General features: G+C 50.0%; 1 protein-coding gene across 1 annotated transcript in view; it reads left to right on the forward strand.

The window, feature by feature from the left end:
- The first annotated feature begins 3,385 nt into the window (after positions 1–3,385).
- Positions 3,386–22,032, forward strand: part of CDA (cytidine deaminase) — a 28,433-nt gene continuing 9,786 nt past the window's right edge. Inside the window, exons 1-3 of the mRNA XM_061148079.1 lie at positions 3,386–3,725; positions 15,463–15,574; positions 20,430–20,487. Of these exons, the coding sequence (XP_061004062.1) occupies positions 3,572–3,725; positions 15,463–15,574; positions 20,430–20,487 (324 nt within the window). The 5' untranslated portion in view covers positions 3,386–3,571. The remainder of the gene's footprint in view (positions 3,726–15,462; positions 15,575–20,429; positions 20,488–22,032) is intronic.

Here is a 22,032-nt window from a genome sequence, read left to right on the forward strand (position 1 = left end):
GACTTCTTTTCACCCCCATTTCTTCTGTAAAATTGTTCAAGTCTTCTGCCTACTATCCTACTATCCTGAAATGTTCATCTTTTTCTTACTGATTTTAGGGATCCCTGATAAATTATGGATCCTAATCCCTCTAAGGGTGTTAATTCCCTAACATTTCTTAAGGTATTTAGTATAGACTGAGCCCAGGGTATGCTTAAGGTTGGAAGCCAGGATCTCTCCACTAAAGCTGGAAGTGACCTCTGGGGTGGCTAAAGGTATAGGGAAAGCACTGGCAGCATTTACTGTACCCACTGATTAGTTTCCTAGGGCCACCACAACAAAGTACCAGAAACTGAGTGGCTTAAGACAATGGACATGCATCCCTTCACACTGCTGGAGGCTAGAAGTCCAAACACAAGGTGCCAGCAGTGTTGGTTCCTTTGAGGGCTGGGAGGAAGAATCTGTTCCATGCCTCTCTCACACCTTCTGGTGATGGCCAGCAATCCCTAGCTTGTAGGAGCATTACCCCAATCTCTGTCTCCATCGATATGTAGTACTCTCCATGTGTCTCTGTATCTTCACATGATCAGCTTCTCACAAGAAGAGCAGTCATTTTAGGACTTCCCTAAAATGGTCCAGCGATTTATGAATACAGCACTCAATGAAGGGGATTCATGGGTTCGATCCCCAGTCCAGGAAGATTCCACCTGCCAGAGAGCAACTAGGCCTCTGCAGCAGAACCACTGAGCCTGCACTCCCGAGCCTGTGACCTGCGACAGGAGAAGCCACCGCAGTGAGAAGCCTTCGAACCACAACTAGGGGAGTAGCCCCCGCTATCCACAACTAGAGAGAGCTTGCTCACAGCAGCAAAGACCCAGCACAGCCAAAAACAAATAAATAAACACAATTTGAAAAAAAGAATGTCAGTCATTTTGGATAAGGAGCCTACCCTACTCCGGGACGGCCTTGTTGTGGTTTAGTTGCTAAGTCGTGTCCAACTCATTGCAACCCCATGGACTGCAGCACGCCAGGCCTCCCTGTCCATCACCAAGTTCCGGACTTTAACCCAGACTCATGTCCATTGAGTCGTGATGCCATCCAACCATCTCATCTTCTGTCGTCCCCCTCTCCTCCCACCTTCAATCTTTCCCAGCATCGGGGTCTTTTCAAATGAGTCGGCTCTTCACATCAGGTGGCCAAAGTATTGGAGTTTCAGCTTCAGCATCAGTCCTTCCAATGAATATTCAGGACTGATTTCCTTTAGGATGGACTGGTTGGATCTCCTTGCTGTCCAAGGGACTCTCCAGAGTCTTCTCCAACACCACAGTTCAAAAGCATCAATTCTTCAGCACTCAGCTTTCTTTATAGTCCAACTCTCACATCCATACATGACTACTGGAAAAATCATAGCTTTGACTAGACGAACCTTTGTTGGCAAAGTAATGTCTCTACTTTTTAATATGCTGTCTAGTTTGGTCATAGCTTTTCTTCTAAGTACAGTGGTTAGAACTCAGCATTTTCATTGCCAGGGCCCTGGGTTCGATCTCTGGTTGGGGAGCTAAGGTCCTGCAACCCACATGGCACAGTCAAAAATATATATTGTTTATCTATAACTTAACTCTAAGCACATTTCCAATCCTACTCTCCCCCTCTATCTAGTTGATCATCCCAAGCCCCTTCTATAAGGAATTCTAGAACCACTGTTGACTCTCAAGCTCCACACAGCTGGGTATGCAACGGTCACTGTCCCCGTTTATGACCATGGGTAGGTAATGAGCTTTGAAGGCGCCAAGGGCCATAAGTAACCTGGAGGTCATCCATGTTCTCTCGGAACTGTGGAGGCTAGTAGTCTAGCCCCTGGCCTGGGTAGGGCCAAAAAGCTGAGCTGGGGTGAGCTGGGGTGAGTTAAGACAGGGCAGGGGACAGGAACAGGACTGCTCAGCGAGGTCTCTGACAGGCCTGGCAGGCCAGTAGGGCACATGACTCTTTTTCCCAATTGGGATTCTACTTGGCCACCAAAAGCTTTAGAATTATTCCCATGTCAAGTGGGTGCACACTGTCCCAGAACAGCCTTTGCTTTCTTCCCTCGAGCCTTGAGGGAAGGCCCTTGGGAGTGCCTGGGCTGCACAGGGCTAGAGGATAGGGGAGCCCTCCTGCTGCTCTCTCTGGGCCAGCCCTGCCTCAGACCTAGAAACCACTCTAGATGCAAAGGTGGATGTGTGGAAAGGGGGTGGGGGATCAGAGGAAGGGGAGGGAGGGGGAGGGAAGAGGAATCTTTGCAGCTGGGGGTCCTGAGTGTTCATGAGGCTGGGCACTCCAGACCCAGGACACAGAGATGCTGGGCCACAGAACCAGAGAGCGTGAAGATGCTGCCTCATTCCCCCCCCTCCACTCCCCTCCGCTTCCCCTTTCCTTTCCCCACACCACCCGTCTAAGCTGAGAGAAGATGCAGATTCACTCCTGTTTGCTGGGGCTGTGGGGACACGTGATGCCTCTGGATGCCCCAACTGCATTCTGCCCCTCCTGTGTCATCTTGATCAAATCACTTAAGGACAGAAACCCACTTTGCATGGGTGTTCACATCATGACCTCATGGGATCCTCCAACCATGCTCACCGTAACACATTATATCTCATTCAATCCTCATTACAACTCTACAAGATTCTGTTAAGCACCCACTTTACAGAGGAGAAAACGGAGACTTAGGGAGGTGGTGTTAACTTCTCAAGGTCACATGGCTAATAAGTAGCAGAACTGGAATTCAACTCAACTCCAAAGTGTGAGCTCTTCTATAATCCCAGAATGGAGAAAAGAGATGATCACTAACTATCCTCACCGTACAGATGAGGAAACTAATTCAGGGAAGTCAAGTCACTGCCAATGATTGTACAAATGGGAAGTGGTGATGTCAGGGTGCAAACTCATTTCTTTTACCAGCAGCCCAATGTCTATGTTGCCAACAACAACAAAGTGAGGCATCCTAAGTAGATGATTTCAGAGTCTCTCTCCAGCTGAGATCTTTTTACATTCTGGGTTGAGACAAACAGGAATTGGAAGGAGGATGAGTGTAAAGAAGCAACTTGGTCTTATGGCTGTGCCTCACACTCCCTGACTCAGGAAGCCAGTGGGGCTGCCCCAGCCCTGCCCTTTCAATCTCACCACACCCCTCATTGAAGGAGTCATTCAACAAACAGGGCCGTCAACACTTGGAGCTTGGATTTCCCAGACCACAAGCTGACCACTCCGCAGCCTCTTCCCTGAAGCCGGTGTGTCCACAGTCACGTCCTACACAGTGGCACCCATCCCCTGACCTTCTCACTCATCAGGGCGTGCCGGCAGTGGGAGTGGTCCCCAAAGGAGCGTATAAAGCACCCGTGGACCCTGGGCATCCACGCTGGGACGAGCACACACGCACACCCCTCTGTCCCCAGACCTCTCCCTCACCCGCCCGGCCCAGCACCTCCAGGGGCGCGCACCTGGCCGCCTCCCGCAAGGACACACCCCGGGGGGAGGAGCTGCCGTCGCGGTGGGGCCCAGCCCACACCGGCTGCGAGCTCCCTTTCCGCTTCTCCGCCGGCCCCGGGGGATCGACATGGCCCAGGAGCGTCCCAGCACCGCCCTGGAGCCCCAGCACGTCCAGCGGTTGCTGCTGTCCTGCCAAGAGGCCAAGAAGTCCGCCTACTGCCCCTACAGCCGCTTCCCGGTGGGGGCCGCTCTCCTCACCGAGGACGGCAGGATCTTCTCGGGTAAGGGCGGCGCCTGAGGGTCCCCTCCGCGGCAGCCTGGGCGGGAGGTCAGAGGAGGACGCAGACGGGCGACAGGGGTGCTCTGTCTCCCCTCTCCGCGGGGCAAGGCCGCCACACCCCCCGGCCCTGCCTGCTGTTCCAGACGGCCGGGATGAATATACTGCTCAAGCCCCATGGCTTTCCATTCCTGGGGGGCCCGGGAAGAGGAGACCAGATGGGGAAGGAAGGGGGGAAGGGAAGGCCACAAATGCAGAGCCTCGGGCAGCTCCCGCTGGAGCCAGGAGGGAGAGGGTTAACACATCCTGAGCCCCGCCTCTATGTCTGGCACCCGCTAAGACTTCACGGCTACATCAGCAAGTCCTCGCCACCCCACCCCCCCACCCATCAACCTAGGAGTTATGCCCATTTTTTCTAGTGAAGAACCTGAGGTCCAGAGAGGTGACATGGCTTGCCCGAGGTCTCATGGGTTTCGGTGACCAGAGCTAAGGTCGCCCCAAACCCTCCTTTCTTCCTGTCACCCACCACCCAGGGGGCTGGCTGGGCGTGAGATAGAGGAATCCAGGGCTGACTCCTTAGTCCAGCGTGGGCCTTGCAGAAAAGGAGCCAGGTGGGGTTTGGGTGGCCAGTATTGAGTGCCTGCCTGGGGAGAGAGAGACAGGAATCTGAGCCGGCACTAATCTGTTCCTAAGCGACTTTTCTTTGGTTTGCTGGCTTCATAGAATAGCTCACTTGAACAATAATTTAGACTTGTTTTTGCTAAGCTTAGAGACAATCCCCTTTAATGACAGTGGGGAACAGGGTGTGGAGGTGGTGGGTAAGCAGAAAGGCCAATTGCCCCTTCCCCCCACATTCCCACCGCTGCCCCACGCAGATGAGAACTGGTCCAGATGGATAGATGCGAATCCCCAGTCCTGCCCAGTCCTGCCGCCCAGAATCCCCCTTCCACCTGGCCGCAGCCATTTGAAGGACCAGAGGCTCACATGTGTACATCTCATTGGTAGCCCACACCCACCCCAAGCATCCCCAGGTCAAATGTGAGCCCCTTCCCCCCACCACCACTATTCAGCTGGGAGTCTGGCTGGAGACCCACACCTCCCCCTCTATGGTGGCCCTTCTGGGCTGTCCTTGATGTTCATCTCATCCCTTGTCTTTTGCGATTGGAACTTAGAGTTTCTCTGACTCCCAAGTTTGCTTTCCTGTGGGGGATACAAAAATCTCTGTGAGTATCATGTGGAAATTCAGGCCTGGCCCAGTGGCTCAGATGCACATTAAACATTAACCAATACCTCAAACAACACTGCAACCCACAGGTTCAGGGCCTTGAACACACAATCCACTATTGATTCCTCTAGCACCTCCATATCCCCTCCGGATGGTGTACAGAGAGGGGCCCTCCCCATCCTTGCATTGATCTATTCATTCAACACATGTTTGCCAAGCACCAATTATGTGCTAGGTAATGTATCAGGTGCTGGAGATGCCGCTGGGAGCAGAAATGACAGTCCCTGGCCCCCACGGAGGTCTCCGCTCCTCTTGCACAGGCCACGGCTCCAAGTGGGAGCCTCAGCCAATGATTGTAGGAGAGAACTGATGAAGTGAGCAGAGGTGTGACCTGTTTAAATGGCAGGGAAGGACCTGGCGTCACCAGGAAAAGGGTTGTGGAGGCATTATGGGATGGGGTACAGGCCCTGGAGGAGTTAGAGTCTCCCGGGTTTGCATCCCGGCACTGCTGTTTCTTGGCTGTTTGTGACCCTGGGCTAACCCTCCTGAGTCTCAGCTTACACATCTGTAAATGGAGATCACACTGCCTGCCTTCCAGAATGTCTGTGAGCAGAGCTGGTGTTCCTGGCCCAGAGTCCTCCCTGATGGGTGGTGCCCCTGCTGCCTCAGTCATGAAAGATGTCAAATGTCACCCCTGAGTGTGAAGCTTTCCATGAGCGTATGCCTTTAAAGGGGCAAAAGTGCTTAGCACACAGTTTCTGGCCCACAATAGGACTGTCACCACTAGTGACTGCTTCTACTACTGCTAATTATTGTCATGATGATGATGGTTTAGAGGCAGATTGTGGAGGACTTTTGAAGGCCAAGTGGAGACAGTGAGATTTGATGAGGTAGAAAGTAGGGAGCCAAGAAAAGTAACATGAAAGTGGTGTTTGAGGACAGTGCGTCTGACAAGTACTCAAGCAGGACCGGAGCAGAGGAAAGAGCATCAAGGGGGTGATGTCTGTCTTGCTCACTGACCACATGTTGCCTGGCCTATAGTTCAGGTTCGCTGAATGTATGAAAGAGTGGTTTGGCCTACGTCACTGGCAAGTGGGGTGAAGAGGAAGGAATTATCTGGGAGGGTTATATGGGACAGATGGACTAGACCTTTTATATGAGAATAAAAGGAAAGAATATCATTCTAGGGTTTCTAGCCAGGGAGACCAGGGGAAGGATGAGACAGAGTTGGATGGTGCTGGGGACATCATGGGCAGGGACCAACAGTCATATTAATAATCACAATGGATTAAGCCTTCTCTAATCACTTCTATGGGGCTTCCCAGGTGACTTAGGGGTAAAGAATCTGCCTGCCAACGCAGGAGATGCAGGAGAGATAGGTTCGATCCCTGGGTCAGGAAGATCCCTAGAGAAGGAAATGGCAACCCACTCCAGTATTCTTGCCTGGAAAATCCCATGGACAGAGGAGCCTGGTGGGCTACAGTCCGTGGGGTCGCAAAAAGTCAGACACAACTAAGTGACTGAGCGCGCACACACACACACTCACACACAAACACTTCTATGAAAGATCTTTTTAAATTTCATAGCCACCACATGAGAGGAGACAGTGAATGTCACATGCATTAGAGCACTTTGTGTTGCAAATGCCAGAAACCAACCAGAACCATAATAGGCAAAAGTAGATCTTGCCTCAGGGACAGCTGGATCCAGGAACTCCAACTGGCCACCATGTTCTTCTTTATCCTGGATGCTGATTCCTTTCTCTTATCTAAAGGTGGGCTTTCTCCAGGCATCAGGGAGCATGAGCGCAGGTATCCCTAGTTTACATTCTTCCAGCCTTAAAAGCAGAGAGGGAAGAACGCTTTCCCACTAGCTCAAGATGGAAAAATTCCAGGGAAAGGCTCTGATTGGTCCCTCTCCAGTCACATGCACATCCCTGGGCCAATCACTGTTGTCACAGTGGGGTAGTATGATGGGTCCAGCTGATTCATACACACGTTCCTCCTCGATGAAGAGAGGGTGGTCTGTTACCACGAGAAGGAGTGCAGAGGTAACAAGCAGACCTAACCAAGAGCCAAACACACATTTACAAATGGGATCACTGAGGATCAGTTTTATCTGCTTCCAAATTCCTTGCTCTTTCTGCTGCCCCTCACTGCAGCATGGATGTGCAGGAGGAGGCAGAGAGAACTGTGCTGACGAGAGGGGACCGATGGAGGCCCTTTACCAGAACCCCTGGGTCTCCTTACTTAGAAGGAAAGGGAGGGCAGATGGCAGGAAGGCCGGGCTTGGAGAGGAGGGGGCCTTGAACAACCAGAGGAAACCTGATAGGGCATCAGAGGGTGAATCAGAGATGATTAGGAGACAGATGTTGAAGATGAAGCTCCAATACTTTGGCCCCCTGATGCGAAGAGCTGACTCTTTGGAAAAGACCCTGATGCTGGGAAAGATTGAGGGCAGGAGGAGAAGGGGAGGACAGAAGATGAGATGGTTGGATGGCATCACCAACTCGATGGACACGAATTTGAGGAAGCTCTGGGAGTTGGTGATGGACAGGGAAGCCTGGTGTGCTGTAGTCCATGGGGTCATAAAGAGTCGGACAGGGCTGAACGACTGAACTGATAAGACAGGGCACAGCTGAACTCAGACACTGAGTTTATAGCTCAAAGCGTGATGGGTCGGCCCAGTTCTGTGACTCTCTCCAGCCTCACAAAAGACTAGCCCTCCATGGAGTTACCACCCTCAGGGGCAGCTGGTGTCTTGGCCAACTCAAAAGCAAATCTGATAGCCTTGCCGTCATGATCTCGTCATAATGGTTTTATTTCCTCTGTCACCCCTGACGCCGGCCAGGGCCTTGTGCCCCTTGCAGCTGGACCACCAGGGTGGTAATTAGTAACTCCAACAACTACCTTCTGTGGTTGCTGTGGGGCGAGGAGAAGGGGAGGTGATCGTGGGGGAGAGAGAGCTGCTGGGGGACTGGGGCAGCGAGGACCCCGAGAAGAGTTAGGATGGGACACAAGGGGTTGAGGGTGGAGTCAGCCAGGGCCGCCCAGGAGTTGGTGCTCAGCAGGCATTTGTGGCTGGCCAAGTGGGAGGGGCTGGGGGAGACCCACAGAGGACCACCCTGCGGGCACCACCCAAGAGATGGGGGTTTCCTCTTCTTCAGCTCATGCTCTTGGAATGATGGCCTGCCCCTCCCTGTCCTCCTCTCTCAGAGCGATTGTAGCACTCTATATATTTCATTGCCATGGATGGTGTGGGGGGAGGTCATGGAGTCACTGTACTGGATCAGCTGTAATTAATTTGGGAGGGAAAAACCATATTTAAAAAAGAAAAAAAAAACGTAAGGACATTCTGGTTAACTGCTGAATGCAGCCTGTCTTGACTTAACCTTTAAACCTGACCCTTCATCTGTCTTCCCCCATCCAGTCCCTGCCCTCCGGATTCCCTCTCGGGGCTCCCCTTCTCCCTCAGGACCACTCTTTATGCTTGCTTTATACAGCCCTGCTCCGCAGGCCTCCGGGTTCCCTAACCTGCTTTCTCTCCGGATAGCCCCGCCCCCATCCGAGCTTCATCACTGGTCCTCTCCACTGTCGCTCAAAAGCGGCTTATCGCAAAGACGGGCTTCGGAACACCCCTCAGCTCTCCGGGTGAGTCAGGGTAGAATTCATTAGCGAAACTGCCGCGTTGCATTTGCAGTGGGCAGGGAGGCGGGAACACGGAGAGAGGGGAGTGTTCACACACATGGCCGTGGCATTTCTCTTGTCCCGTGGTTCTTACGCGTGGTCCCAGACTCACAGCCTCCGGCACCTCCTGGGAACCTGTTAGAAGTTTCAGTTCATGGGCTCTGTCCAGAACTGCTAAAGCAGAAACTCAAGGAGTAGGACTCAGAAATCTTCTTGTTGTTTTTTTAATTTAAAAAAAAAATGTGGGAACTTCCCTGGTGGTCCAGTGGCTGAGACTCTGAGCTACCAATGCAGGCGGCCTGGGTTCGATCCCTGGTCAGGCAACTAGATCCCACATGCTGCAACCAGGAGCCGGTATAGCCAAGTAAATAAATATATTAAAAAAAAAAAATGTTTATTGGTTTGGCTGTGCAGGGTCTCAGTCGCAGCTCGTGGAATCTTTGCTCTTCCTCGCGACGTGTGGGATCTCGTTCCCTGACCAGAGATTGAATGGGGGTCCCCTGCATTGGGAGCGCAGAGTCAGCCACCAGACTACCACAGGGAAGTCCCTCAGAAATCTTTTAAGAAGCCCTCCAGGAGATGCCCACTTGCTTGAATGTGGAAGCCCTGCTCTAATCTTAAGATCCGTCAGAAGGCAGAGTGGATGCAGACGGCAGACAGTGCTCGCTTCTCTGGGGGACTGGTCCCAGTCACGTCCCTGTGAATTCCTTTCCCTGCTGTTGTCTTGATGATATCCAACCCCAGCTCTGCCTTAAGTACCAAAAACCTCAAAACCCAGCCTCACTGAAATTCCACGAGGGAAAAGAACACTCTCTGTGTCTGTCAGGCCAGGATGTGAGTTGGCTTCCTGCCCCTAGTCTCAGCTTTTGCCTTCTGTAAAATGGGGTTATAATAGCATTTGCCCTACAGAACTGTTAAAAATTCCATGGAGTGCCTAGCAGATAAAGTGAAAGTGAAAGTCGCTCAGTCGTGTCTGACTCTTTGCAACCCCATGGACTACACAGTCTATGGCATTCTCCAGGCCAGAATACTGGAGTGGGTAGCCTTTCCCTTCTCCAGGGGATCTTCCCAACCCAGGGATCGAATCCAGGTCCCCAGCATGGCAGGCGGATTCTTCACCAGCTGAGCCACCGGGGAAGCCCAAAGGAAGGCAGTAAAAGAAAAGATTAAAAGAAAATGATTAATAGTAATAGCACTATCTTCATAGTATTATTTTTGGTACAATCTTTTCTAATTATGGATTTCTAACTTGGAACCATCCCAGGCCGTCTCTCCTGTATGTTTGAGTCAGTGAGGCGAACACCAGGAATGGAGTTGGTTTGCCTGGATAGATGATGTTTTTGTTCTTTGGGCTCAGGGAAGCAAAATAAAATTGTCTGGCCTTTCAGGATTGCAGTTCACGGCCAAGGATTTCCTTCCTCCCTTCCTCCTCTTTCTATTTTTTAAAGCAAGACTGGGAAATTACACTTGAACTTGCTAGGGGCCCAAAATACACTTATTTCTTTGCACCTCAGAAATTTGGCGTCAAAGTGTGAAAATCCAGTCGTTTGATAAGTAACTGAGCGCATCACTGTTTTAGGCTCTGGGCCCAGTGACTGTTCCAGGGCCTGAGCATACTGTAATGCACTATACAGACCAAGTCCCTACCCTCAGGAATGTATACTTGGGGAATAATGGGAAAATTAGATAATAGAGACATTTATTCCAGGAAAGTGTTAAGTGTTAAACTTAACACTTAACATGGAGATGGATTGGGAGAGTTGGAGGTGGTAGAGGGAGGAAGCAATTTTAGATAGAGTAATCAGGGAAGGCTTCTCTGAGGAGGTGACATTTAAGCAAAGACCTAGGTAGAGTGAGCCATGTGCTTAGAGGGGGGAAGAGAGTCCCAGGCAGTTAGAACAGCCAGTGCAAAGGCCCTGTAGCAGGAGTATACTTGGGGAACAGCTGGAAAGCAAAAGGAGATGAAGTCCAAGAGGTAGGCAGGTTGGCACCAGATGACAAGGGACTTTTTGTAATCATGGAAAGGATTTCAAAGTGGCCTGAAGGGCAGAGGCACCGGGTACAGAAGCAGCAGAAACTCAGCCCCACCACCACCAAAGCCTTGACGCTCATGGGTTAGGAATAGCCGCTCCAGCTGCTGTGCATTTACTCTGTGCCAGAGTTGTGCTCGTTGCTTTACATGCATGGACTCAGCTCGTTCCCACTAGAGGCCTGCGAGGAAGGTGCTGTCATCTTCGTTTTACAAACTGAAAATGAGACATTCAAGGAGGTTCAGTCCCTTTCCCAAATTCTCAGAACCCATGGACTCTTTCTACAAAATCCTATTTGAACAGTAGGGTATGTGAGCGCGCTCGCTTCTAAAACGCTCTCTCCCTCTCCTTAACTGATCATTGACGTTTTCACACACAGCAAAGGAAGAGTTCTCTATAAAAGGTCATTCTGAACTTCAAAAGCAGACACAGGCAATTGTCTTGAGAGTCCAGACCTCCGGCAGTCTGGCGATTTGCTTTAAGAGCACCTCAGCAAAACCCAAGATTTATGTGAATCACGTCTAATGGGAAGAGTGTCCCTGAATCAGGGACAAGGCAAGGGCTGGGAGGGTTGCTAGACCAAAGTGGAGTGGGGAGCAGTTCTTCCAGGAGCAGCAGAAGTCAAATGCAAGGGAGCCAACTCTCGTCCCGGCCTGACAGACACAAGGAGTGGTTCTTTTTTTGTGTGGCATTTCAGTGAGGCTGTGTTTTGAGATGAGTTGGTGCTTAAACAAGGTCACAGGTCAGCAAAGGTGGGAGGGGCAGGCAGGTGCGAGCAGGCAAGGATATGTTTAAAAGAAGTCATTTCCAACAGGCATCAGAAACCTGGCTGGGGAGACTAGGTAGGGAACAAGAAAGACTCGTTCATTTATTCACTGACCTAGCAGAGCAGCTGAGCTTTCAGGGCCAGCTTTCCAGGCTGCAGTAACTCACATGTGAATATGCTTTGCCAAAGTAGGCAGTCCATAAATATCAACCAGTCCTTTCACGATTACAACTCCCTGATTGCACGCTGTCCTGTATCCCAACTGTATTCATTGATTTCTGTAGGGTTGCAAATGATACAAAGGCATGCAAACTGTTTTAGGCAAAAGGAGGCTACACTGGTTCCTATAATTAAATGGTGGCAGGGCTGGCGTGTTTCTATACTTCGGGGGCAACCGGTAGCAGAAGGCCACACTCTGTCCCCACCATCTCTCATCTGAGTTGATTATCATTTCACTGTCTCCTATTGGTCTCCTTTGTAAAGAACAGAAACTAGGATGCCAGCAGGATCCAGGCCCAACTCACAATGTTAGAGAACAACTGAAATTCCCTCACAGAGGGGTAGTCTGATTGGCGCAGGGGGTCAGGTGCTCAGCTCTGATTGGCCCAGGGGGTTAGGTGCTCAGCTCTGATTGGCCCAGGGTAGGTCAGGTGCTCAGCTCTGATTGGCCCAGTGTGGGTCAGGTGCTCAGCTCTGATTGGCCCAGTGTGGGTCAGGTGCTCAGCTCTGATTGGCCCAGTGTGGGTCAATTGCTCTGCTCTGATTGATCCAATGAGGTCAGGTTTCATCCAACACTTGCACTCACATCCCATTGGCCAAACCTATAGGACTCTACGAAGCTTCCAGGGAGGCTGGGAAAGCAGTTTCTAGTTAGGTAGGGATGTGCCCAACTAAACTCCAGTGGATTTTTTTTTTTTTTTTTTGGCCGCACCTCCTGGCCTGTGGGATCTTAGTTTCCCAGCCAGGGATCGAATCTATGCCCCCTGCATTGGAAATGCAGAATCTTAACCACTGGACTGTCAGAGAGAAATCCCTAAACTTCAGTGGGTTCTACTGGGAGTGTGAACACTGAGAACAATTAAATCTTTGCCGTTATAAAACCCCCCATGTGGCCTGTGAGTATCTGTGTACGTCTTTCTTCACACACATTGGACCCACTTACAACTTCCTGAGGGTGACAACCCAAAGTTCACGCAGTCACTGCGTCCAGCCCTAACAGCAGGATCCCTTGGTGGTGCACAGTCCCCCTTCTCAGGTTGAGATGTGGTCCTGATCATCCAGGGTCTGAAAACTAAAAAAATAATCATCTGCCCCTCACTTTATACCTGCTCGGGCATTACACAATGTGGAGTAGGAAAGACTAACCATCATCAAATCTCCGGTTAGGCAAAGGGAACACCAGTCCATGCAGTCACCAAGTCTGTGGGGCAAGAAGTGTGAAGACTCTGGTGCACTGGAGTACACCTAGCCTCCCTTTTCTGCCCTGAGGGTAACCCCCTTGTCCACTGAGGCCACTGGCTTTGCCCTCTGGGAGTTTCTTCCTTGGCCATACAGCCAAAGTGGGTGTCCAAGAGAATGCCCTCCTGGAGGGCACACAGCTCTCTGAGCTTACTTCTGATAGTAGGGTCTGGGGGGCCCCAGATTTCTTTAGGGATTGAACAATTGCAGGCTTTTATAGATGAGACCTTTGGCTTTGTTGGCTATCCAATTTTGTCACACCCAAAGAATCCTTTCTGCGCAATAGTTCTTCAACCTGCCAACTCCCATGTTTTACTAACTGGCTTCCCTGCCCAACCGTGCCCTGCTGCCTCATTTGATCAGTGGCTACCTTGAAGCACCCGAAACAATGGCTAGGTGGAAATGACAGCCTTAATCAGATCTTTGCCACAGGGCTGTCTCACGTTGCCAGGTAGAAAAATCCTCTGAGTCGGTAATTTGGTTTGCCTTCCAGTTTATTACAGGTTGCTGCTGCTGCTGCTGCTGCTGCTGCTAAGTCGCTTCAGTCGTGTCCAACTCTGTGCGACCCCATAGACGGCAGCCCACCAGGCTCCCCCATCCCTGGGATTCTCCAGGCATTATTACAAGTTGGGGCTTTATCAAGTAATCTGCCAGGAGTATCAAGGGCCTTCAGCTTTCCTTCTTGCCATATCTTTGTTTTCTTTCACATTGGTTTAAATCATGTCCGACTCTCGTGACCCCATGGACTGTAACCTGGCAGGCTCCTCTGTCCATGGGATTCTCCAGGCAAGAATACTGGAGTGGGTTGCCATTTCCTTCTCCAGGGGATTGTCCCAACCCAGGGATCGAACCCGGGCCTTCCGCATTACAGGCAGATTCTTTACCAACTGAGCTACAAGGGGAGTCCCATTCCCAACTGGTAAGCCATGGCCACTTGGTTTTGGGTTGTTTTGTTTTTTTTTTTTTTTTTTTTTTGTCACAGTTACATCTTATTTTTACTGCCAATTTCTGTTTTAGTTGGATATAGGTTACGTTACTGTAACCAAAAGATCCCAAAATTCAGAGACTCAAATTCTTTTTCTCTCCCATAATAATTCAGAGTAGGCAGCTGGTCCAGGGCAAGTTAGGGCTTCCCAACGGGGCTAGTAGTAAAGAACCCGCCAGCCAATGCAGGAGACATAAGAGACGTGGGTTTGATCCCTAGGTCTGGACGATCCCCCTGAAAGAAGGCATGGCAACCCACTCCAGTATTCTTGCCTGGAGAATCCCCATGGACAGAGGAGCCTAGCGGGCTGCAGTCCATGGGGTCGCAAGGAGTCGGACACGACCTGAGTAACAGCACACGCACCAGGGCAACAAGGCAGCGCAACCCTGCCCCAGGAGTTGACCGGGGCTCCAAGTTCCTCCTGTTTTGTTGCCTCTCCATCCTTATGAGCATAAAGCACAGGGTCAAAGCTGTCCCGACCCCGCCCCAGTCTCTGCAGGAGAGAAGAGAGGAAGAGGCAAGCAGTCTCTTTACAAAAGATGTGATCCAGGAGTTTCCCCCATCACTTTGTGCCACATCCCATTAGGTGAAATGCTGCAAGGGAGGCTGGGAAATGTAGTCTCTGAGCGGCCATGGGAGTCAGCCATATTGGAATGGGAATCACCTGTATTACTTAAAGAAGGAGAAAATGAATACTGGGGAATAACGAATATTCTGCCTCAGGGAGAAGGGCAAGCTGTGAAGAGTGACATACTGTCTATCACACCCTGATGGTCCAGGGAGAGTCCAGCTCCTGTGGCCATAGGTTCATGGCCTCATCTGCCTGAAAATGGGGAGTCTGCTGGTCAGCCAATCTGGCTATGCCAGTAGCTTCGTCTCCTGGGAAGAGCCCTTGCCCAGTTATCCCCAGGGACACTCCACAGAGGGCCACCCGGGAAGACTCCCTTACTGCGGGCTGTGCCGCCTTGGCAGCCCACCTTTCACTGGAGGAAATCGACGGCCTTAAGGCTGGTGTAATCACAGACACCCTTTGCAAAACCTGGGAACTTTTTGTTCCTTACTTTGTTGCTTTTGACACTTCACTTTGCAAATCAACTCACAGAGAATCCTGGTTAAACTCTGACAGTTGGTATCCACATAAAAAATTTGACCCAGGCCCGATCTTTGAATCAGCATCCACCATGCCACACCCTCCCTGTGGTCTCTGTCTCTGAGACCCAGGCAGGGGCTCTGCTCACCTTCTTAGCCCTTGGCATCTCCTGTGGCCCTGACCTCTCCTGGGAAAATGAGGGTGGGCTCATCAGCCCTGTGAGTATCAGGCACTGCTGGGAGTGCCTGCTCCCAGGTTCTGCTTTAAGACGCCAGCACTGGGTAAGTGATGAGAGTGGGAATTCCTTGGAAAAACCACACCACGCTTGTGACTGTGAGTCACAAGCCTCCCAGTGCTTCTGTTCAAATTGCCCTCTCCTTCCCCTACTTGTTCTGAGTAGCGGGTCCCTCCCAGCTCTGCAATGGGGCAAGTGTCTTACTCAACACATGTAACAGGAAGTGGTTCTGCTGGTAACACAACTGGACTCTCCTCTCTTCTCAGGGTGCAACATAGAAAATGCCTGCTACCCGCTGGGTGTCTGTGCTGAACGAACTGCCATCCAGAAGGCCATCTCGGAAGGGTACAAAGAGTTCAGGGCAATCGCTATTGCCAGGTGAGTGAGAAAGGCTGGTCGTAGCAATATTCGTTCATCTATTCAGCCAACGTCCACCACACACCTGTTACTCATTCATTCATTCATCTGCGGTGTTTATTCTGAACTTCCTATGTGCCAGGCACTCTAGGGGCTGGGCTGAGGGCTAAAAGTAGAAGATAAATAACCAACAGACTCTGCCCTTGGTAAGCCTAAAGAGCAGATAAACAATCAGGACAACTCTAAGACAAAGGGAGGTGTGTTCTTGTTCTGATAATAGTGCAAAGTACAATAACATCCCTACAAGATACAATAGAAAGGCCACAAAGAAACCTAAAGTGAGAAGGACCTAAAAGTCACCTGATTAGACTTCCTGGCCACTGTACCCATTTTACAGTTGAAGAAACTGAGACCCAGAGAGGAGGAGGAGCTTTCCTAAGAATTAGTGGCGAAGCTGGGACAGACAGATCTCTAGAGTCCGACTCCAGAGCTCATTCCACTGTGCTGTGCTGTGACGGGAAATGAAACCCTCTTCCCTGCTCTCCTTGAGCCGATCCTGGGATCCTGTCTTCACTGTACAAGCTGACACCTTTGCTTGGCATCAGTCACCCCTAGGTGCAAGAACCAGAATAAAAGGACAGGCTGGTGGGGTGACGGCCAGGCAACCCAGGTTATGGTCTAAACTGATCAGATTCCAGTCTGAGTCCTGGCTGAACAGGAGCACTTATCAACTCTTTCTACATGCCCCAAACATAAATATCCAAGTTCCCACGTGTGCTCTCAAAGGGAATTCTTTGAGTTCTTGCTGGTCATGGACCCAGACTTCAGGATTCAAGGGATATGAATGGGCTGTTTTATTAATTCAGACCCCATTACACTTCTGATTTAATGATAAATTGCTTTTGTGTGTACCATTGCATTGTCTATGAGAGAGAGTTCTCTTAGCAAGATAACGGCACAGGGAAAATAGGTAGGAAATGTTGAATCTACCCAGAAAGAGACTACAGGGCTGACCCAGTGTTGGTGTTTAGAGACAACTGGGTGTATGGGTCATGGACTAGGAGTAGATGATCTCTCCATTGTCGGGGAGATGCAGGCCTTTTCTGGCAGAAATAGGAGGACCAGGAGCAAGGCTGATGGGGTCTGTATGACAGAAACCAGCCTCCATTTCTTTGATAAGATCCTCAATTTGGCTCGGTCTGGCCCCTGAGGTGATCCACATTATTCAAGGTTTTTTCCTCTGAGTGACTGGAGCCAAGGATGCGCTTCTGGAGGAGGGCCTCAGCTTCTGAGAGCTCTGCCTGGGACCAAGGTCTGTCCTGGCTTCCCTCCGGCTTTGGGAGGAATAAATGAGGCCACCCTGGGAACATTCTGTGCGGATGAGCGGAGATCAGGATGTGAATTACACTTCAGGGAAAAAAAAAAGAGGTGGGGGGGATAACTCAATTTCAAAGCTGATCCAAGAAAATAATGATATTCTGGGGAAAAGGAGGCCAAAGTCAACAAAAGGAGAATGGCGAGGTGGCCCTGCTTTGTTTAGAATGTTCCAGTTGAAAGACTTTTTCTCTTGTCTACTCTTCAACATGACAGGGTTTTGTTTGTGATGATTAGTCAATGTCCTTGTTTACACCAAAACTGCATTTTTTCCAGCGCCCAACTGCTCCTCTCTGGGTGCTCAGCCGGCACTGGCATCCACCAGCCGGAAAAGCAGTCATTACTGCGCTAATGATTTGTTAAATTGAGGGTGTGGGTTTAGAGGGCGAATGGGAAGTGCCAGCTCCCTTGTTAGCCCTGGTGGGCGTGCACCATCTCAGAGAGCCCCCTCGAGATCTGTGAAATGGAGTGTGTGCAGCTCAGAGGGGATTTGGCTAACGAGGAGATGAGCTGGCCCCACCGGGGTCCCTGCTGTCATCATCAAAGTCAATAGGTTTCCAGCCCGTCAAGTCTGATAAGCTGGCCTCAGTGTGTGCCCAAGGTCAGCACAAACCACAGGAAACTGTCAATACCCAGCACGAGGCAGGGGAAGCGGAGGGTAGAGGGAAGGGAGGGTAGGGATGAGAGGAGGGAAGGTCCCTGTGCGCCCAGCACCTTCTGTGATGCTTCTTGTCCCACCTCTCCCCTGAGCCTAATCACTGTCTGCCTGTAGCTATGACATTCACACACAGATCTGATCTCCCTGCAGGTCCCTGCAGGCGGGGATTCTCTGACGGGTCTTTGTTGCTCCCTCCCAGGCTTGCCTAGCGTAGAGCAAGCTCTCAGCCAACATGCATGCAATGAAATAAAAAACAGAGACTTTCCTGGTTGTCCAGTAACTAAGACTCTGTGCTCCCAATGCAGGGGGCCTGGATTCGATCCCTGGTCAGGGAACTTCTGGTGGCTCAGACTGTAAAGCGTCTGCCTACAATGCGGGAGACCCGGGTTCAATCCCTGGGTCAGGAAGATCTCCTGGAGGAGGAAATGGCAGCCCACTCCAGTGTTCTTGCCTGGAAAATCCCATGGACGGAGGAGCCTGGTTACAGTCTACAGACTACAGTCCATGGGGTTGCAAAGAGTCAGGAAGATCTCCTGGAGGAGGAAATGGCAGCCCACTCCAGTGTTCTTACCTGGAAAATCCCATGGACAGAGGAGCCTGGTAGGCTACAGTCCATGGGATTTCCCAGGCAAGAGTACTGGAGGGGGTTGCCATTTCCTTCTCCAGGGGATCTTCCCGACCCAGGGATCGAACCCAGGTCTCCCGCATTGCAGGCAGACACTTTACCGTCTGAATCACCAGGGAAGCCCACCCCAAAACTAGAGAAAAGCCCATGCAGCAACAAAGACCCAGCACAGCCAAAACTAAATAATTTTCTAAACTTGGTTAAAATAAATAAATACAAAATAACAGAGTCCAGGACTTCCCTGGCAGTCCAGTGGTTAAAATTCTGTGCTTCTAATGCAGGGGGCATGGGTTTGATCACTGGTCAGGGGAAGATCCCAAATGCTGTATGGTGTAACCAAAAAAAACCCAAGTCCAGCCTCCAAAGAGCTAATGAGAGGCTCTGGCTGCAACATCAGCCACTTGGTAACCAGAAGGGTTCTTCTGGCTCAGTGTGCATCCTGGGCAGGGGTCCCCACCCTCTCAGGTCCCCAAGGGATCCCTCTGAAGCTAGGAGTGGGAGTGTGCTCAGTGAGGACCCACCTTCCCATGAGCAGAAGCTTTCTTTGACTGGACCCCCACAGGTAAAAGAGAGTTGTCATGAGGGTTAAATAAAGCAGCAGCTCTCCACTCTCTCTCCCCTCAGCTGCTTTATTCAATTCACAGCATCTGTCTCTAGCTGTAATTGATATGTGGTTGGCTGATAGGCTGATGGTTTGCCAGTTGTCTGGTTCACCTGATTAGTCAAAAACTCCTGAATGCAGTGAATTTCACCTGTTTTGTTCACTGCTCTATCCCCAGCACAGACAGTGCCTGACATATAGTACGTGTTCAATAAATAACTATTTGTCAATTAACATGAGATAAACACTATAAAATACTTTGGAAGGTGTCTGGCACATTCTAGGCATCTATTAAACAATATGATAATTACTGTTAATACAAAATAGGTAAATTAATTACATAATATTATACCATGTAAAGCACATAGTATATAATAAAGCTGTATATGACAAGGTATGAAAATTATGACAGAGCTTATCTATCTAAAGGAGTAATGCCCAGTGACTGGTATAGGCAGTAATAATGTGTGTATAGCATTCTAAAGTTTAGGAAATGCTTTGCACATCTTAGTTATTTTATCCTAGCATTTCTACAATGTGGATGACATTATTCCCCACATTTTAAAGGCAAAGATAGAACCCTTGCACGGGTTAAAATGACTTGGTCAAAATCACACGTAATTAATGAAAGGAGGAACTGATCAAGAATTGAATTTTAAATCCTGTGATCTTCCAGAAACATCAGAGAACTATGGGTGTTAGGAGCACAAAGATGATGGTGACTGCTGGCTTAACCTCTGATGCTTCATCAGACTTGGAGGTTCTTATAGTTTCCTCTTTCTTTAAACACCATCCTTTGTCCTGCTCAGAACTGGAAGGCTGCCTGCAGGTGCCTTCATTCTCAGAGACAACCCCTTGGCTGTAAGCTTCTCTTCTCCAACTTTCTCAGATGCAAGGTGCCCAGTTTTCTCAAGGACTCACGTGTGTCTTATTCTTTTATGCCTCAGGACCTTTGCACATACTATATCCCTTGTCTGCAACAGAGAAAAACCCGGAGCTTCAGAATAGCACTCTGTTACTTCATCTCAGTGAACCTGTGTCCTTGACGATAAAATGGTCATCTGGATGCTCAGGTTATACTGAGAATTACATGAGATAAGGTCTACCACTGCCTGGTCCAGAGCTTGGAGCAGAGCAGGTGCTCACTAATGATGACTTATGAACTCTACACTTCCTCAAAGGACCAGGTCAATGCCACCTCCTCCATGAAATACTCTCCCTCCCTAGTCGAGGATCATCTCCTGCTTACCGTGTGTTCTTACTGCATTTTGTTTGAAATGATAACTCATCTAGTTTTCTTTGTCACCCACTGGGCTGAAGGCCAGAGACAAATTCTCCTTAACCTTTGTCCCTGGGTTGTGGGTGATAGTAAGTGTTCACTAAACATTCAGTGAACACACTAATGAAAAGAATGGTCCTACCCATGGTCTTGCCCTTTGCAAGCGTGGAAAGTTCTGTCCACTTCTTCTCAGCCTCTAGGACGCGTCTCATCTGTAAACCAGGAACTGCCTGGAGGGATTTGACTTAATCTGCAGGCAGGCAGGACTCCTGAATTTAAGCAGTCATTCTCATGTTTCCAAAGAGACTGATCCATGTTTTTGTGTCTCTGCTTCCCCAGTGACTTGCAAGACGATTTTATCTCACCCTGTGGGGCTTGCAGGCAGGTCATGAGAGAGGTAAGCAACTTCCCTTTCTTTCTGGAATGGATTTCCCCCTGCTCTTCCCTGCTCTTCCAGGCCCTGGCACCCAAGCCAGGCCAAGCGAAGAGACACAACGACTGTCCTGTTAGCTGGGTTGGCTGACTCCTAACACCTTCCCAAACTTGCATGAATCACTGGAAATTATTCTTTCATTCAGCAAATACTTACTGAGTGTCTGCCCTGCGCTAGGCATTGACCTTGCTCTGGCGAGACAGTGGTAAAAAGACAGGCCAGGCCCTACACTCACAGACATTATAGTCTAGTGTAGAAGTCAGACAAATAAGGAGCAAAATAAATCAACAGTCAGAGTTGCTGAGAGTGATGAGGGCTACAGAGAAAAAAAATGCAGAAGAAAGGAGTTGAGAGTGACCGAGGTGGAGCTGACTCTAGGTCAGAGTCAAAGGTCAGCAAACAACAGCCCGCAGGGGAATCCAGACTTCTGCTTGTTGTGGTAAATAGTGTTACTGGCATGCATCCACACCCACCAATTCACACGTTCCCTCTGGCTGCTCAGGTCCTACCAGGGAGAGAGAGGAATTACAACATGGACCTAATGGTCCGCAAGGCCTAAAATATTTACTATCTGGCCCTTTATGGGAAAAAGTTTGCCAACCCCTGCTTTTAGATGGCCGGGAAGGGCCTCTCTTTGAAGATAACATTTGAGCAGAGATATAAATAATGAGAAAAGATGAGACAGACCAAGGTCTCGAGATTTGCAGGTGGAGGAAGCAGCAAGTTTTAATGCTTACACACTTGGTGAGTTGCATGAACAGTATGAAAGTCAAAGAGGCTAGAACACCGGGGCAGGGCTTGGGGGTAGTAGTTGGTGAAGACTGAGAGGTGGTCAGGGGCCCATCACACAGGGTCTAGTAGGCCGTGGATAGAGGGTATATTTCACTCCAGGAGTAAAGGGAACTGAATTGTACACTTAAAAATGGTTAAAATGATAAATTGAATGTATATTTTATGATATTAAAACTAAAGTTGGGGGAAGAAAAGAATAAAGGGAATTCAGTGGCTGTTTTTAGGGAGGGATTCAAAGGATCTGATGTACTTTTTACAAAGATCTTGGTTGGAAGGCTTCACTTTCTTCAATTCTAAAAACCAAGGGGCTGGATTCGGTCCTTTCTTCTGAATCTGGGCTCAGTGAGGTTCATGATGTGTATAGGTACATTTAAGGAAGAGGGATGTCAGTGGCTCTGGTGGACCCTCAAAGGGGCCTGTGCCCACCAGAGCCCCCAAAGGCTAGAGCCACCAATTTGAAGAGTCCCCAGGCCTTGAGCTCTGATGAGACATCCTCGACCCCTCTGAATACAGCATCTCATTTAATCCCCACGCCCCGCATGGAGGGAATTGTGGGTCGTTATCCCCATTCGTCACAGAAGCAAGTGACCTGCTGAAGGACACACAGCCAGCCGGTCAGTGGCAAGCTGGCACTCACTATAGCCATTCCGGCCGACAACAAAGCCCACACTCCCCGCCAGCCCCCTTGCTCCCTTTAAGGCCCTACAAAAGAGACAA

This window comes from Dama dama, chromosome 8 (assembly GCF_033118175.1).
Source record: "Dama dama isolate Ldn47 chromosome 8, ASM3311817v1, whole genome shotgun sequence".
Lineage (NCBI taxonomy): Eukaryota > Metazoa > Chordata > Mammalia > Artiodactyla > Cervidae > Dama > Dama dama.